This window comes from Leopardus geoffroyi, chromosome A2 (genome assembly GCF_018350155.1).
Source record: "Leopardus geoffroyi isolate Oge1 chromosome A2, O.geoffroyi_Oge1_pat1.0, whole genome shotgun sequence".
In the NCBI taxonomy this organism is placed as follows: domain Eukaryota; kingdom Metazoa; phylum Chordata; class Mammalia; order Carnivora; family Felidae; genus Leopardus; species Leopardus geoffroyi.
The window spans coordinates 74187921-74203767 of NC_059331.1; the positions used below are offsets into that span (position 1 = coordinate 74187921).

The 15847-nt window shown below is 40.4% G+C and overlaps 1 protein-coding gene across 3 annotated transcripts in view; it reads right to left on the bottom strand.

Moving 5' to 3' along the window:
• Positions 1-15847, bottom strand: part of SUGCT (succinyl-CoA:glutarate-CoA transferase) — a 758154-nt gene that overhangs the window by 567488 nt on the left and 174819 nt on the right. For all 3 annotated transcript variants that reach the window (XM_045494357.1, XM_045494359.1, XM_045494358.1), the window contains exon 9: positions 4723-4818. In XM_045494357.1, the coding sequence (XP_045350313.1) occupies positions 4723-4818 (96 nt within the window). The remainder of the gene's footprint in view (positions 1-4722; positions 4819-15847) is intronic.

Genomic DNA, 15847 nt, shown 5'->3' on the forward strand with positions numbered 1-15847 from the left:
CTAAGTGGATTGTAAAGCCACCAAGACTGTTGGCAGAAGAAATAACTGGGTCAAAGGAAGAGATGAACGGAGCCATGTGAGAATAATTGTGCGGGTGATAACACATAGCCTGGAAGGCTTGGAGTCCTGGTGGTGATTGAGGCAAATGTGTAAAGGATGATGGGATTGGTATTCTTTTAAGGGAAGGAGGTAATTGTGGTTGTCTCATTCCCCAGATTGGTCTCTGTGGCAGTACATACTAATCATGAAGGCAATGCTATAGCTGAAGAGATTGTGGTTTTTTTCCAAGGAGCACATAGAACTCTGCGAGCTCCCCCAAGTCCTGCTGGTAGTATGGACTGGGAGAGAGATGGTCTTATCAGGAATCCAGAGGGAGCTCAGTGGGCTTCTGTTAGATCCATATACAAGCATGCTCCTTAGGGCACAGTAGCAGTACATTGTTAAGCATTTAGGGCAGAGATGGCCACCCAAAGATCTGTGCTTGCACTACAGAGCACAGTAATTCTGTATAAGAGTAGAGAAGTTCGTTGGTCTCTGAAAAAAAAAGAGGGGAGAGAAAGAGGAACAGAAAAGATGGGGAGATTCTTATGCTATTCAAGATAGTGAAACTCCCCAGTAGCAGCCAAAAGATATGGTTAAGACAGGTGAGACCTCCTATCAGAGACTGTATAAGTTTCATCTATAAAATCTCCCCCTTTTCCTTGAAAATGTTCAGTATAGTCTCCTCTCTTCATGAGTATATGTGTGAATGGATCTTCTGGAGAGAGGGAGAGGGGTCAGTAAGGATCATGAGCCTGGAAAGTAGAGAGGAACATACAAATACAGGCTCCTAGCATGTTGAAGAAATATGGGAGAGACTTTTGGATACACATGGGTTATGAAATTAGGGGGATTATGATGTTAAGCATGTACGTAAAGTGCAGTGGCCCCACTGATAACCATATTACACAATAAAACATATTCTTTTTGAAGAGCAGCCAATTGCTTTCTCTGCACTCTTCTCTCCCATCCCCCAAAATCCTGTCTTTATAAATATAAATGTTTGAAGGGCTGAGAAACACTGGACTAATACCAATGCATTAAAAATCATCAGCGTCACATCAGCATTATGTAATTATTAACCCCTTGGGCTAGGTGTTTCTCAGAGGCAAGGCCCAATGGTAATGGTAACAAAAGAAACACTGAAATCCACTTTTTAAAAACCTGAATTCTCAGAAAAGCACCCACCAAATCTATTCAACAAGTAGCAGAATGACTATCTCAATTCTCTCTACTTTTGTTTGGTTTACTCATTTTCAGAAAGTTGGCAGTTGAAGAATAGGGAAGAATGAACACAAGTGGATAATCAACCCGAGAAGTTAAGGATTGAGGGTACATAAAATAACACACAAATGAAGGATCCTTACTTTTCAGAAATTTACATTCCATGCATTCAAGGTCTGCGATCTTTCAGATAGGGTTCAACAAGAATTAAGCAGAGTGAGCAGGGTGCCTAACTAATTCCTGAGACCACTGGGGTCTTCCATTATAGACTTTCAGCTCCAAACGCAGACAACTCAAATTAGATGCAAAGCTATAATTATTCTAGAAAACTGAATTATAATTATCCTGGCACTCACCCATAAAAATATTTCCCAAATCTATTTTAAAAATTAAAAACAGACCAAGGTCTAGAAACATATCTAGGATCTATCTTAATATGCTGGTTTCATTCAAGCTGAATTTGCATTTGTTCCTTAATCACAGTGCTGAACCGGTCCTCTACCAAGAAAAAACAGATGAATTCTGAGTTCCTGAGGAAAGATCCTAGTAGATCTTCTCTTATTTCTTACAGATAATAAAGCTGCAATCAACTAGATCAAATAAGCACAGTATCCACTTTATGTGACTGGGACAATTCTGGCAGGAAAAGTACATTTCTGTCTTCAAAGAATATATACACATGCACACACAGAGTCTCCCATATCCTTTACCTACCCTAGTAAAAGCCAAGATTCTAAATTTCTTTTTACCTCACAGTAAAATAATTGACAGCATACTCAAGACTCCTGAGCACAGGAAGGACAGCCAAGGTCTATACAAAACTTTTTTTTCAATGTTTATTTATTTTTGAGTGAGACAGAGAATGAGTGGGGGAGGGGCTGAGAGAGAGAGAGGGAGACACAAAATCGGAAGTGGGCTCCAGGCTCTGAGCTGTCAGTCCAGAGCCCCAAGTGGGGCCCGAACTCACGAACCGTGAGATCATGACCTTAGCCGAAGTCAGACGCTTAACTGACTGAGCCCCCCAGGCACCCCGATATACAAAACTTTTTTAAAAGACATTCTATTTTTTCTGGGGCGCCTGGGTAGTTCAGTTGGTTAAGCGTCCGACTTCAGCTCAGGTCATGATCTCACGGTTTGTGAGTTCAAGCCTCGCATCAGGCTCACTGCTGTCAGCGCAGAGCCTGCTTCAGATTCTCGGTCTCCTTCTCCCTCTGCCCTTCCCCACCACCTTCTCTCAAAAATAAATAAATAAAACATTAAAAATATATATCTTTAAAAGACATTCCATTTTTTAAAAAAATAATCAAAAAATAAACTATAAACCTTACACTACAACACAGTGAACACATCCCTATGTGATGTGATTTGGAATTATACTATAAAGCCTTCCGAGTCAAAAATGCTTTCTCCACACACCAAAAACTAAAAATACGCCTTCCATTATTAGTGATGAACTCCCACAGGTTCCAACATTTCCCTCTGTTAAAATGCCTTTGAGATGGATCTCCACAGTCAGTGATAAGTATCAATTAGTTGATGGCAACCTTTCAGCCATGAGCAAGTTTGACGCAGAGGGTATGGTTTGGAATAGAAGAAGCAACTGGAACCACAGCACTCTCCTGTCAAAGGTAGCAGGATCTGAAAGACTAGTCAACAAGCAGGCAGATCAGAGTTGGGATCCATCTATTCAATACAGGTATCAAATTCCTTTTTTTTTTTTTTAACATTTATTTATTTTTGAGAGAGAGAGAGAGAGAGAGAGAGACAGAGGGTGAGCAGGGGAGAAGCAGAGAGAGAGGGAGACACAGAATCGGAAGCAGGTTCCAGGCTCTGAGCTGTCAACATGGAGCCCAACTCAGGGCTTGAATTCATGAGTGGTGAGATCATGACCTAAGCTGAAATTGGACGCTTAACCAACTGAGCCACCCAGGCGCCCTAGGTATCAAGTTGCCTATCAGAGAAGTGAGAAGGCTGAATTTGATGATCTCTAAAAAGTTCAAAAATGCAGCTTTTGGTAGGTCTGGCTAGAAGTTTAGCCACAGAGGGCTAAGAAGTAGGGAACCCAAATGTCACTAACAGTGGTCATAAAAGCACTGCTAAAGAAAAAAGGGGAGGCACTCAAGAAAATGTCTTCAGGGGTACCTGGGTGGCTCAGACAGTTAAGTATCAGACTCTTGGTTTTGGCTCAGGTCATGATCTCACAGTTCATGAGATTGAGCCCCATGTCAGGCTCTGTGCTAACAGTGTGGAGCCTACTTGGGATTTTCTCTCTTTCTCTCTCTCTCTCTCTCTCTCCCTCTCCCTCTGCCCGTCTTCAGCTCACACTGTCTCTGTTTCTCTCAAAATAAATAAATAAAAACTTAAAAAGGAAAAAAGAAAAGAAAAGAAAATGTCTCCACTACTGTAGTTACGCCAAAAGGCACTTCTACAAGGAAATCATAGTAACGCCTCAGGGACAAGGAGAAGATACACAGAAATAGAAAGCGAAAAATTCCAGATTCACATTGGGTCACTGAATTGCTCAAATTGGTATTAAAAGAAATGGAAAAGAAGCTAGTTTTGCTGAAGGAAATAATGTTCTTAAAACTAAAAGGATGAGTAGCAGTTGTTGATGGATTGATTTCCTGGCAAATGCAAAATGCTGATTTCTACATGCTCCATCAAGGCCATTAGCACTGAAATGGCTACAGTAAACTTCACTCCTTCATTCAACAGATATTTACATGGTGCCTAGTCCATACTTCTGCTGGATGTGAGAAAGGATATGGTGATGAAAAAGACACCTCTAACTCTTAAACATATTAGAGAAGATATAACAAATATATTAGTAAATACAATGGGAAATGAATCTACGAAGCTAAGCAAAGGTTAAGGGTTTGGAAGAAGAGTTAGTTTCTGTTCTTATTTTATTTGTGAAAGATCACAATTCCTTCACATATTCATTCACACTAGCCAACATCAAGAATTTCTAAGGACAAGTTTAGACACTTAATAAAGAACAGCAGTTCCTGAACCATCTGCTTTGCTCTGAAAATAAAGATCCGTCACACGCGAGTTTTCATTTTACTCCAACCCTGTGAGAATATTATTGTCAGCTGGGGTAGGTAACATTTGGTTTATAATTGACATGGTGAACAAACCATGCTTTATAAAATGGCTACAATCAGTGTTTCTTTGGGGTGAAAAAAACACAAACCATCATGTGTGGCCAAAAGTCACTCACTTTCAGCAAGTTCCTTTGATCCATTTAAGTGTCCTGTTACTAATCTTCTGATGAAGAAATGTGCAAAACACAGAATTTAAAGTGAACAACAGAACCTTGTTATAGTCAGACAAAGATACATAACAGAGTATCCTGAAAGGTTTTTTTTTCTTAGCAAGGGAAATAATTTCCCAAATTCATATCATACGAAACTGCAGATTACTAGCCCAACCCTATGTTGTATGTATTATTCTTACCTGGTAAGGAACAATACTGCCATGAGCTGTGCCCCAACGTTCTGCTTCCTTTTGGGCAATCAGATAATTAGCAGCTACCTGGGTCAGACAGGCCACCTACCAGAGGAGGGAGGAAAAAAAGGTAGTTAACCCACAATTACGAACAGAAGGTTATACTGTGAAAGTTCTCATTTGAGTTCATTTCATGTCAGTGCAGAAGAAAATAAAAGAGAGAAGAAACCCCAAATAGGTTAGAAAATACACAGGAGGGATGCCTGGGTGGCTCAGTTGGTTACATGTCCGACTTTGGCTCAGGTCATGATCTTTAGGTTCCTGAGTTCGAGCCCCACATCGGGCTCTGTGCTGACAGCTCAGAGCCTGGAGCCTGCTTCCGATTCTGTGTCTCCCTCTCTCTCTGCCCCTCCCCAACTTGTGCTCTGTCTCTGTCTCTCAAAAATAAATAAAAACATTTAAAAAATAAAGAAAATACACAGGCCACCATGCCTTCATCACGCAAAGAAAGATAGAACGGTATTACATTATTGCCTGAGACTAAGTACGAATAACATTCAGCTCCCAGAAAGATCACTGGAGGACAGGGGTGCCTGGGTGGCTCAAATCGGTTTAAGCATCCAACTTTGGTTTCGCCTCACCACAGTTTCATGGGTTTGAGCCCCACATTGGACTCTGCGCTGACAGCGCAAGGCCTGCTTGGGATTCTCTCTCAGCCCCTCCCCTTCTCATGTTGTCTCTGTCTCTCTCAAAATAAATAAATAAACTTAAAAAATAAAACTTAAAGATCAACTGAGGACGGAGGTCGACCCAGTAGATGAAACCCTGGTCCAGCCTTGAGCACCAAAACCACATCAAAATACATCAGCATCTAGTACATTCCTTTCCCCTCCTCACCCGTGTCCTTTTGCTTTCTGTCAGGATGACAAAAAGAAGAGCTGGTGTCATCCCTGAGCAGCTGAACCAGCCATGAGCCAGGTTCCTCTAAAGTTCTCATTTCATGAAAAAATAACAATAATAAACCTCTACTTTGTTTCAATCCGTTCAGCTGCCCAAAGCATTCTTACTGACACAGAGAATCAAAATTATTTGACTTTTTGAAATTCCCCGTGAATTGTCCTCATTTAAACAAAAACTGCTGTACCTCTCTCAAATTAGTCCTAACCCCATACCCTCATTATTATACCTATTTCAGGTTTCAAAAGACTTAGATCTCTTAAAGGGATCATCTAAAACCTTAGGGTCAACTTCTGACTCTTGCAGTATTTCATACACATATCTTGAAAACCTACAATGATTCAATAGCATAGGAGGATAACATGAGGATAATGACTTGATTCCCGATGATCCACCACGAAGAGCCTGTGTTCTCACGAATACCCATCCCCCCAAAGGCTGTGAACTATGGAAAGGCAACCTAATAAAAATTTTCCAAAGTTTCCAGAAAAAAAAAAGCTTCTGGCCTCATAACATAATCAGGCTATTCCACATATACCATGGGTTTATTTTCCCCATTCTGGATCATCAGGTGTGACTGGGAATCTCCCAAACCAGTAAATCGAACATATCCCAAACTAAGTCTGGCTCCTAGAACAACTCAGGGGTGGTTTTTCAGGGCTCCGTGCCACGACCTGTCATTGCCCTCTCCCTCGCATGGCTTCTTGCCTCCCTCAAGGCCTATCAAGTGGGCTCGGCCTGGATGAATCTCCTTACAGCAGCAGACATTCTCCTTTACTTTATTCTTGGGATTTACACTCACTTTTATGTTCATTTACTGCTCTGTTGAAATTGGAACTGCCTTATGGCAGCTGGTTCGGCTGTACTGCCCAGGTGGCAAAACTAATAAACTTTGAGTCATCCACTTCTGGACCTCCATCTGGTCTCGGGCATTTGAACCATGGAGCATTCCAGGGCTGCCTGGGGCTGCCTCGTGCTAATCACCATTTCACAGATCACTTCTGTGTCTTTCAAAATGGAAAATCAAATCAACATTTTGTAGTCAAAAAAATGCACTGGATAGGAAGTCCAGTTTCATGATTTTGCATCTCTGTAAACTCTAAGAGGTTGTACAGCTGTAGGTATTTAACTACTTTGACCTTCAGACACATTCTCTATAAAATCTTGGGCATTTGGCCAAAATGGGTGCTTTTCGATCTTTTAAAAAAAGGGGGGGGGGAAGCAGAACTCCTGTACCAAACCACATAATGCACAAAATTCTAATGTGTGAGGAAGTAACCCCCAGTGTTCTGGTTGAAGCGGAAGCAGGCCTACAACGTCACCCGGGGCAGCATAAACACAGAACTCAATTTGCAAATAGTAAATGGTCTTAAATTTGCTTCCTAGGTCTATACTTCTGACTCTTATTCTTCTTAACAGTCTGGCAGATAAAAATGATACCAGGGATGCAATTGTAGTCATTTTCCCATTAAAGCTCTTCCTGAAATTGGGTAAATTCTCTCAAGTCTGAGGTTTTTCTATAAGAAAGGTTTTTCTTTGATCTAACTATATATGAGAGATGGGGGGAGGAGGTTGTTCTTCTCAAATAAATTCTGGTAAAAGTCACGCTCCAAGTTGCTCTGGTGCTACTGAAGGCCAAGGATTCACATTAATAAAGGTAATTCTCTGCAAGCAAAGAATCATAAGAGGCTTGGTACTTCCACTCTTTTAATTTCAAAGTCAACTGAGAGTCAACAGACCAACATCAGCAATAGCTGCAAGAGGTAGTGAACTGACTGGATGATCACAGGTTAACCTGAAAATCCTAGATTGATCTGACATGGTTGCCAGGAGGATGTATGGGCTGGATTCTAGGCTGGAGATGAGCCCGACTACCTCCTTTCTTGCCCACGACCTCTTTCTCTCATCTCAATTTTGACTTCTGTGTTTCTGACCCTACCTTGCTAAGCTATATCTTTGATAACTATTTAGTAAAAGCAGAGTTATTTAGAGTAAGTTTGAATGAAGAGTCAAAACTCATCTCACCAACTGTTTCTAAATGGGATGCCCTATCAGTTTCTTGCACACAACAGTAACTCATGAAAACAAAAGAGCATTTCAGGACTAACAGCCTCTCACTGGGCAGAAAGGTTAGATAAGATTTTAAGCCACTGCCACCCAAAAACAAAGTGTGATTTGTCAGTAACTATTCAGAGGCAAATTTGGGGGAAAAATGAATTCTATTTAAAAAAAAAAAAAAAAAAAGGAGCGACAGGGCTAAACTTAGCAACCCAATGTTTAAAAGGGGCATTGCAAAACTAAGAGTAATCTACTATTTGCAATGAAGTATTTTAAAGCAGGAGAAGGGGGAGAAAGTCAACAGCTATGACGTGATTATGTATGAAAAATCAGAGGCTTCCTGGCAATTAATGACAAATTTTCCACAAATCAAGAGAATGCAGGATGTGACTTTTAGGTTAATAACTACATACTGTATATCCATTCTAAATATTGCATTAGATCGTTACTTACATCCCCTAAACTTAGGGCCATTATTTCATCATGTGGACGCTATATAATTTACTCAGAATGTTGCCTTTATTTGGTTTCATCTGAACAAAAAAGCCAACTTTGGTTTAATAATAATCATTCTGACAGAAAAACTATTATTTTAGATAACATAGTGGGTCCTGGTATTGTGTGTCTAACCAGAAAACCAATGGCATGGTCAAAGTGGCTCTCAAAGGGCACAGCCCCAAAAGACATGAGGAAGAATACACCCAATTATTTCCCAAAGCAGCCCCATGGGGTATGTCACCACGTTTCACTTCTACCGAATGAGGATCAAACTGCAATAATAGAATTTTTCATCTCCAAAAAACCAAGTATGATGGGAAAAGTGGGGAAAACAATACTAGGATTGGGGTCCCCTGCATCACAACTGGTCAATTTTTCCCTCCTGCTCCCTTGCACATAAGCTGGGCTAAACACCAATCATGCTTCACTTCTGCACCTGCCCATCTTTCCAACCATTCTTCAAAGTCCATTGCAGTGTCACCATTTCCACTACCCTCTCATCACCCAAGCAAACAAATATTTCCCCTGCCTCTGAACAAACGCAACCCCTTAATCTGCCTAACGCCAGCTGCCCTTTCACAGTCCACCTTATACAACTACACTTATAAGATGGCAAAGCTAAGAAGACCTAGATCAGTGGTTCCTAAACCTACCTGTGCATCATAGTCACCTGTAGAATTCCTGGACCCACCACCCCCCCGCCCCGGACCTACTGAATCAGACTCTCCAGGGATGGGGTCTGGGAAAAACATAATTTAACCAATGCAACCAGATTTGAGAAGCAAAGCCTCAGGGAAATCTAGCCTAATCTCTTAAGGTTAGAGATGGATAAATAAAGGAACAGAGAAGGAAATAACTTACTTGAAGTCACACAGCTGGCTAATGACAGAACTTTAAACTACTCTAACTACAGTGTCCTCCTCCAACCTAACTTATTATCCATAGCTTATCCTATCCCTTCTTTTAAACCGGGAACTATTTCACGGTAAGAACTGTTTGCTACAAACCCTTCATATGTTCTCCCAGCACCTAACATAGAGTTTCCACACTATTTTTTTTAATGTTTATTTTTGAGAGAGAAAGAGTGTGTGAGCAAGGGAGGGGCAGAGAAAGAGGGGGACAGAGGATCCAAAGCAGGCTCTGTGCTGACAGCAGTGAGCCCGATGTGGGGCTCCAAGTCATAAACCGCAAGATCCTGACCTGAGCTGCAACTGGATGCTTAATCCATCCACTGAGCCACCCAGGCGCTTCCACACACTAATTTTTTTAACGCGTGAATGGAAACAGTAAGTATTAGTTTATTTACTCAACAAATACTGAGTGCTGCTTTGTGTAAGGTATTATGTCAGCTACTGGGTACAAAAGTAAATAGAAAGACGCAGTCCTGCTCTCTTTGGACTTAAGAATAGTGGAAAAGACGACTAAACAGTTATAGGAACTTGCATGGGGAGAACTTTAAAAACAAAGAGAATATCATGTGGGCAAGTCCTAAGGCAAGAAACAGAGTGGCATACAGGGGAAAAAAAATCTGAAAGTAGACGCATATAACTGAAGCATGACAGGAAAGAGACAGGAAATGAAATTAGAGGTGGACAGATGCTGCCGGCCCCTGAAGGAGTCATTCTCTGCACATCTTTCAGAATGATCATTTTATTCTATTTTATTTTATTTGTTTGTTTGTTTGTTTGTAATTAATCTCTACACCCAACGTGGGGCTCAAACTCACAACCCCAAGATCACAAGTCTCATGCTCCACCGACTGAGCCAGCCAGATGCCCCTCGGAGTGATAGTTTTAAAATCAAGAATTATATTATGTCATCCTTCTACTTAAAACTCATAGGGCTTCCCACTGCATTTGGAATTAAACCCAAAGAATGGACTGAAAAGAGACAAGAGAGAAAAGGGACCAGTTACAGATACTGTGAAGGTCCAGGCATATGCCTATGACCGCTCAGACTAAGTTCGTGGCAGTGGAAATGGCCAAATGAATGGATTTAAGATCTCCTTTAGGGATAGAATGGACAGAACATGTAAAAGACTGTATGGGAAGGGATGGCAGATAAAATGGTGAGGAAGAGGAGGGAGCTACACATAACTCCCAGGTTTCTGGCTGAATATCTGGGTAGGCTATGAAGGCACTAACAGAAATAAGCAAATCCAAGAGAGGAAGGAGGTGAAGGGAAAGGAAAACAAGAACCCTCCTTTGCATATGTTGCATTGGAGATGCATGCAAGACAATCATTGGGGCTGCAGTCATCAGCATATAGAAAGTATTTAAAGTCATTCCCTAAGGGAAAATAGGGAGAGAAAGTTAGAGAAGAAACCAGGAACAAGGTAAAACAAAAGAAGATAAGTCTCCATGCCAAAAATAGCCTCTAATCAGAGGTATGAATGATGATGCAATTCAAACCACCAGCACCAATTTACCCCAAAATAGGGAGTAGGTGAAATAAACTACGATATTTAAACATAACAGGAGATAAAAGTAGGCATTTAAAATGGTGCAACAGAAGAAGATAGTACCATGTGAGGAAATGTTTATAATTTTTTTAACTTTTTATTTTAGAACGGTTTTAGAGTTACAGAAAACTTACCAAAATAGTAATGAGTTCCCATATACTCCACACCCAGTTCCTCTATTATTTTTATTTCTTTTCTCTGCTGATTTCATTTCTTATTTATTTTTTAGCTGACACAAATGTTACATTGGTTTCAGGTGTACCACCTAGAGACTCAACTTCTCTAGACGTTATGCTGTGCTCAGCCCAAGTGTGGCTCCCATCAGGCTTCCTTCAACGCCATCCCAATACCATTCACTATATTCCCTATGCTGCGCCTTTTATTCCCTTGACTGTTCATTCCAATGCTCCTATTAATTAGCATCTTACCCCAGTGTGATATATATTTTACAGTGAAAGAGCCAATATTGACACATTGTTATTAATTTTTTTTTTCAACGTTTATTTATTTTTGGGACAGAGAGAGACAGAGCATGAACGGGGGAGGGGCAGAGAGAGAGGGAGACACAGAATCGGAAACAGGCTCCAGGCTCTGAGCCATCAGCCCAGAGCCTGACGCGGGGCTCGAACTCACGGACCGCGAGATCGTGACCTGGCTGAAGTCGGACGCTTAACCGACTGCGCCACCCAGGCGCCCCACACATTGTTATTAATTAAAGTCCGTGTGTTCAGATTTCCTTCATTTTTAAAAAAAATTTTTTTTTAATGTTTGTTTACTTTTGAGAGAGAGAGACAGAACTTATTCTGTCTTTTTGAAGCAGGCTCCAGGCTCTGAGCTGTCAGCACAGACCCAGGACACAGGGCTCAAACACACAAACCTTGAGATCACGACCTAAGCCCAAGTTGGATGCTTAACCGACTAAGCCACGCAGGTGCCTCAGATTTCCTTCATTTTTAATGTTCTTTTCAGCTCCAAGATCCTATTCAGGACACCTATCACATTCTATTTGGTGGTTGCTTCCGTAGGCTCCTCTTGATTGTAACAATTGATCACACATTCCTTCTTTCTGAGGACCTGGACAGCTTTGAGGAGTACAGATCAGGTATTTTGGAGACTGCTCCTCAATAGGGATTTTTCTTCTACTTTTCTCATAATTAGAGAATTATGGGTTGGTCTTTGGGAATTTGGACTTTTTGGAAGAAAGCTCACAAAAGTAAAGGGCCATTTTCATCCATCTTATCAAAGGTACAAACTATCCATATGACTTAACATTGTTGGTGTTGACCTCCATCACCTGCCTGAGGTGGTGGCTATCAGGTATCTCCACTGTAAAATCATTCTTTTTTTCTCCCTCTTTCCACAATGAAATCTTCGGGGGTGAGGAGTTATGCTCCTCCTTCTCAAGGATGAACTGTCCACATAAATTATTTTGAATTCTGCATAGGATATTTGTCTCTTCTCTCCTATTTATTTATTCAGTCATTTATTTATATCAGCACAGAGTGCTAGGTATTTATTTTATACTTTGGGTTATAATCCAATATGACTCTATTTTGTTGCTCAAATCATTCTTTTTTGGCCACTGGGAGCTCTTTCAGTTGGCTCCTTTGACACACACCCCATCATGGTGAGGTTTTTGTTTTTAAGCACTTCCTTTTTCGTGGCACTACAGGATACTCCAGGATCATCTCTAGAAGTCCTGTTCCAGTCTTACAAGAAAGCATAAAAAGAAGAGGGATCAAAAGGTAAGTAAAGGGAATGTTTATTTATATATTATGTTAATATATTATATATAATATTTATTTAAGTGTCAACCAGTGCCTCATTCATTCATTTATTTATTCAAAAATCTTGACATCACACCTACTATGTGCCAGGAACTGTTCAAGGCACAGGGGAAATAGGAGTGAATAAGACAGACATGGTTGCACTGTCATGAAGCTTACATTCCAGGGTCAGGTACATTCAGGCATAAAAAAACAGGAGGATATCAAGAAATGATAGATAGAAATGATTTTCTAGACCAGCAGGTTAGAAAAGTCTCTTTGAAGAGGTTAACACTAGGGGCACCTGGGTCGCTCAGTTGGTTAAGTGTCCGACTTCGGCTCAGGTCATGATCTTGCAGTTCAGGTCATGATCTCGCGGTTCTTGCGGGTTCGAGCCCCGCATGGGGCTCTGTGCTGACAGCTGGAAGCCTGGAGCCTGATTCCGATTCTGTGTCTCTCTCTCTGCCCCTCCCTCACTTGTGCTCTGTCTCTCTCTGTCTCTCAAAAATAAATAAATGTAAAAATAAAAAAATTTTTGAAGATGTTAACACTTAACTGGAGACCTGTAGAAAGCATGTGAAAATCTAGGGGAATCTTTCTAGGCAACCACATCAACAACTAAAAGACTTTCTTGCGGTAAAAATTTACCATATTTCAGAAGAGAAATAAGGTTACTGTAGCGGGAACGTAGTAGGTAAAAAAGGCAATAGTATAAGATGGGGTTAAGGAGGGGGGCGCCTGGGTGGCTCAGTCAGTTAAGCGTTGGACTCTTGATTTCAGCTCAGGTCATGATCTCACGGTTTGTGAGTTCAAGCCCCCGTGTCAGGCTCTGTGCTGACAGTGTGGAGCCTGCTTGGTATTCTCTCTTTCTCTGCCCCTACCCTGCTCATGCACTCTCTCTCCTGATTCTCTCTCTCTCAGAATAAATAAATAAACTTAAAAAAAAAAAAAAAAGATGGAGTTAAAGAGGGAAGCAAGCACCAGATTATGTAGGTATTGCAGGCCTGAGTAAGGACCTAGAATATCATTCGAAGTGTCATGGGAAGCCACTGATTTATAATAATTAGATCATCTGGCTGTTATATGGAGTATTAAGGGGGAATGAATGAAACCAAATGATCTCACATGAGGTTGGTATTACAGCCTCTATTTTACAGATGAAAAAACTAAGCCTAGGCAGATTGGGTGTCTCGTCTAGGTCACACAGTGAGTTGCTGAATGGCAAATCTATGACTCACTCGCAGGTCAGTCTAATCTCCAGCCCATAGGGCTAAGGAGGGAACACATTCAGGAGTGGAATGGCTATCCCATGTTGAAAAAAGAATAAGAATTATACCTATCCATACTGCATTTACCATTTTAAGCTTCTAGTATTCACTAACGATAAAAGCTAATAGCTATATTAAGTACTTATTGTGTACTGTTCTAAGCATTTTATGCAAATTATCTTATTTCATCCACATGACAACTGTATGAGAGAAGTGCTATGATGAACCCATTTTACAAATGAGAAAACTGAGGCACAGAGCAGTTTCATAATCTTCCCACAGTTATATACCTAGTAAATGGACAAGCCAGGACCTGAACTCAGCTAGTCTGGATTCCGGCATTCTATTCTGTATTTCATACAGAATCAAACTCCTTAGTATTCCTGAATGGCCACGATCCTAGAAAAGTTTATTGGACTGTCCTAGTTGGTAAAGAAAAGACAGTCAGTAAACATCCTTTTCTATTAGGTAAACCTCTACAGATAAGTCCGACCTTAATTATTACATAATCCTTAATATGGTACTCACTCAAAGATTTCTGCTTTGCTGCAACTATGTCTTTACTTCTATTCCAATGTAATTAGAAATAAACTTCAACCTATAAACATTTTACCTGTAAACACTGGAAAAACCAGTAGAGCTGTTATGTAATTTTAAAATCTCTACCTTTATTTGTTTAGCAAAGGAAGAACATATTGTCAAATCCTTCTCTTTGGGGCATTTTTTTTAACCTAATGAAAGGAACACACACATTTCACATTCCTCTGAACTATCACTAATGGTAGTCAAATCATATTGATGTTTATTTTATATACTGAACTCAAAAAGAAAACATATTTGCATCATACTCAGAATAATTTTGCCAATCCATCTGAATCAAAATCAGACATGTGGAAACTGGATCTCAAATGCCAGAAGGTAAGACCAGACAACACAGAGAGACAGAATTTCAAAAGCATGTTTAGTGTAATACATCAAACATATTTCTTACCATTAACCACTGACCCAGTCAATCATTTCACTCAAAAAGTGGTTATGAATAACTAGAAGGAAAAAATGTGATGAGTAAGTGGAAATATAGAAAGGTAACAGTTAGTGACATGATGTACTTATTTATTCCTGTGATGTCTTCGGTTTCAAATGTTTTCTTCGAATATGGTTTTACATTTGAAATAACTTCATTCTTTAAAATATTTGTTTCTTAAAACAAATGAATAAACAAACAAAAAGCAGAATCAGACTATAAATATAGAGAACAAACCGATGGTTGCCAGAGGGAATGGGGGTGAGAGAGTGGGCAAAATGGATGAAGGGAAGTGGAAGATACAGGCTTCCATTTATGGAAGGAGAAAGTCTCAGGAATAGAAGGCATAGCATAGGGAATATAGTCAACGATATTATAACAGCACGATATGGTGACAGATGGTAGCTACACTTGTGTTGAGCACAGCAGAAGTACAGAGTTGTTGAATCCCCACGCTGTACACCTGAAACTAATGTAACATTGTGTGTCAACTACACTCAAACATTTTTCTAAGTTCTGTTTTTAGAATACATACATTGCTCTGCAACGCTAGTTTTAAAAAGAAGTTATAAGAAATGAAAGTTACTTTTGTTTATTGCTTCCTTCACGCATTTAGCAGATATTTAATAAGCCCTTATTATATGCAGAGCACTCTGTCAGGTGCTGTCAGAGGTCCCAAAATCAATAAAAGAGAGCTTTATCTCTCAAGACAGTTAAAATCTTTTTTTTCATTTTTGTAAATGTTTTTATTTATTTTTGAGACAGAGAGAGACAGAGCATGAGCAGGGGAGGGGCAGAGAGAGAGAGAGAGGGAGACACAGAATCTGAAGCAGGCTCCAGGCTCTGAACTGTCAGCACAGAGCCCGACGCAGGGCTCCAACTCACGGACTGTGAGATCATGACCTGAGCCAAAGTTGGATGCTTAACAGACTGAGCCACCCAGACACCCGAAAGTTAAAATCTTTAATTCAAAATAGAAATAATCAGTCCCACAAGAGACTTTTTAAAAAAAAAAAATCTATCAAGTAGACAGGACGCCTAGGTGGCTCAGTAAGTTGGGCGTCCCACTTTGGCTCAGGTTATGATCTCACAGTTCATGGGT